The 2,920-nt window shown below is 46.0% G+C and overlaps 1 protein-coding gene across 1 annotated transcript in view; it reads right to left on the bottom strand.

Moving 5' to 3' along the window:
• The window catches only part of T265_04176 (hypothetical protein), a gene marked incomplete at both ends in the record, with an annotated part of 57,212 nt that extends 55,787 nt beyond the window's left edge, over window positions 1-1,425 (bottom strand). Inside the window, 2 exons of the mRNA XM_009168846.1 lie at window positions 1,199-1,294; window positions 1,330-1,425. Coding sequence (XP_009167110.1) covers window positions 1,199-1,294; window positions 1,330-1,425 — 192 coding nt within the window. The remainder of the gene's footprint in view (window positions 1-1,198; window positions 1,295-1,329) is intronic.
• Between the last annotated feature and the right edge of the window lie 1,495 nt (window positions 1,426-2,920).

The raw sequence follows: 2,920 nt of genomic DNA, 5'->3' as shown, positions 1-2,920 counted from the left end.
CTACACCCCGCGCTCTTCAAAGAAGGTAGCGAGGTATTCTTGAATAGTCTGACCACTGTACTGCAGAATATTTGAAACGAAAACGGAATACCAGCCGAATGATGCTCCTCGACTGTCATTCCAGTTTTCAAAAAGGTAGCAAGAACGTCATGCGAAAACTATCGTGATGTCAGCCTGATATATGTCGCATCTAAGATGCTCTCTGGCATTATTTTGGGCAGACTGATGGACAATCGGGAGCGACAGATTCGTGAGAATCAAGCGCGGTTTCGTACAGGTCGAGGAGTTATCGACCATATCTTCACCTTGAGACAAAAATCTTGAACAGCGCCCTGGTACCCAGGCAGGTGGTTTCCTTGGGATACCCCATCTTGATCCTTTGGCTTATGAGAAAATGGGAGTGTAGGGTTTTATTCCGGGGCCCTAATCAGTCTTTGAGTCAGAAGTTGGATCCACAAGGAAATCCTGTTCGGAGCCACTGACTCACTAGTGTGAACCCAGTTGGTTACAAAGGACCGGTCTATCCTGAGAAGGCTAAGCAGTCAAGACCGACCATGAATCAGGAATAACCTCACTATTCCACTATGGTTTACCGCAGCGGACAGTCACATAAGGGAATTTACTGAATCGAAGAGGTTAAAAAACAACCATCCCTCTACTAGCTGATCGGTTTACTTGAAAGGTTACAAGTGCTCGCAAACACATGGCGGCCTTCATGAAAGACAGCCAAAGACACGCTCTATAAGATACTCCAGAATACAATAGCATGCTGGGTTTTATATGCAAAACTAACGGTCAGAACTAGTAAAGAAAAACATACCAGAGATAAGACATCATTATACAGATCCATCGCCAGGTCCTGAGTCATGAAGCATGACAACCCAGATAGTGCCACCCCGGCATCGTACATATTTGCGCTGCACAAGTCCTAAAGATCGTGTAAGTGCACGAATAGCAGACATGCCTTGCGAATTAGATTGGTGGCCAGTAATAACACATCTGAACCAGGACGAAAACTTTGAGAAGCGGACAGATAGCCGATACGCTGCAAATAATCACGCAATAAAAATATGACACTTACTTTGAACGTGAATTTTGGGGAGCTCATGACTTCCACCGTATTAAACATGGCCCAGCTGATATCATATCCGAGCATTTGTAACTAAAAAATAAGCCTATAAAAAACACTGCTGTTTACATATATGAGCTTTGATACAGCATTGGATTTTGAAGGAAACGAGCCCTGCTTAAGCTCGTTCTTTATTTCTTCTAAGCATTCGCTTATGTATTTCACCTGCTATAATAAGAATAGCATGACGGACGTCGTACCTCATCGTTTTTGTGATTTCTGATACCTCGGACAAGATCCTGCATATTTTTGTCCAACACACGTTCAATCGTGCCCCTGACAGCCAGGAGTGCCATCCTCAGTGGCTGCAGAGGTCTTCCGGCAGGTAGACGACACCTCAACTAATGCGTGAGTGCGATCAAGGTCAGTTCGCTTAGCTGAGCTGGGCGTTTTGGTTGCAAGTATGATAGTAGGTGCTTGATTTGTGTTGAAATGCGCTGAGGCTCAAAGTACAATTGTAATCGAATCGCAGTTATGTTTTCACAAAGTGCTTACCACCAAAATGCCCAGCTCCGTGATCAAAACAACGGCCATCATTGTTAAATCAGCGTCTGCTATTCCCTCACCTTTTAAAGCAACACAGGCTTACGTGTGAGCATGAGGCTGGTAGGGTTTAGAATAAGATCCGAAGCTAGTGGATACTGTTTGCAGTTACCGGAACGTTAGCAATAGTAGAGGATCAGGTGTCCCATATCGTTGCGCGGTACGTTCGAATTCGGTTTCGTATTTCCCTCGTGTAAATTCGTGAAAGAATTTTTCCGTTGTTCAATATAGTAACAGAGTGCAAATGAGTAATTGTTGAATTTTATTACTCTAACAAAACATTTGAGAGATAACCCTTGATATTTTGTGCACATTTCTTATTTTACATCTAGTCCGAAACATGACATCAATATATACCGATTGCCCTCTGCAGCCATTGAAAAACCACAACAGATGTGGGCGAAATGGCTGTCCGATGTGCGGGGACAAGAAGCGAAGCCAATCTCCAGCTCCACTCCGTCAAAAGCGGCCTCTCTGCTTGTGGACACAACCGTCGCCCAGGACCCCGACAACCAAAGCCATAAACATGAATACAGCCATCCGGAAAATCCCTCGTACACCCAGTTGGCCACGCCGATCGCCAGCGGATAGGGTGTCTACACAAACACGAAAGAAGAGCGACTGCAGCCAGAAAAGCCACATAAAACTCGCCAGATCAGAAAATTGCTGGCTGGCTTCAAGCTGAAGTCCTCCGCGAAAATGAGCCTGTTGGGAGTGCCACCAAAATCATTAATTCTTTGTGCCGCCACCCAGTGCCCAGGGCCTCACAGAGACACTCTACCGGTCAAATCGCGTCAAAACCCTCAAGAATCCAGGAAGGCGAAAGCTTGTCGCAAATGTTTGATCAACCGCAAATCTGGTCACCAAAATGGATGTGCTGAAAGATCCACAAACAGCAACGGTCAAAATTTTCGACTACGGGGAAAAAGACTTCGTCCCCCAAAGCCAAAATTTCTGAGTAAACCGGTCCTCGTAAGCGAAAAGCACACCCTGAAACCACGAAGACAGGAAGCAGACGACATCGCCCCACAAGCCCTTTCGGAGCCTTGGGCTCAACCTCGGTGGACAACTATTAAGTCTGCTAACCACCCTGGTCACTCAACTTTCGGCTCCTCACCCTCGGAGGCAGAAGAGACAGTGTTGAAATGCTTGTCCACAAACTGCCTTAGCCTTTTCAACAAACTCGGCCATCATAAACAGCCAGCTTACCCTGAACAACCGTCCATAATCGCACTCAGAGAGACCTGG

Source organism: Opisthorchis viverrini (genome assembly GCF_000715545.1).
Source record: "Opisthorchis viverrini unplaced genomic scaffold opera_v5_67, whole genome shotgun sequence".
Taxonomy (NCBI): Eukaryota; Metazoa; Platyhelminthes; class Trematoda; order Opisthorchiida; family Opisthorchiidae; genus Opisthorchis; species Opisthorchis viverrini.
This window is presented reverse-complemented; position numbering and strand designations above follow the sequence as displayed.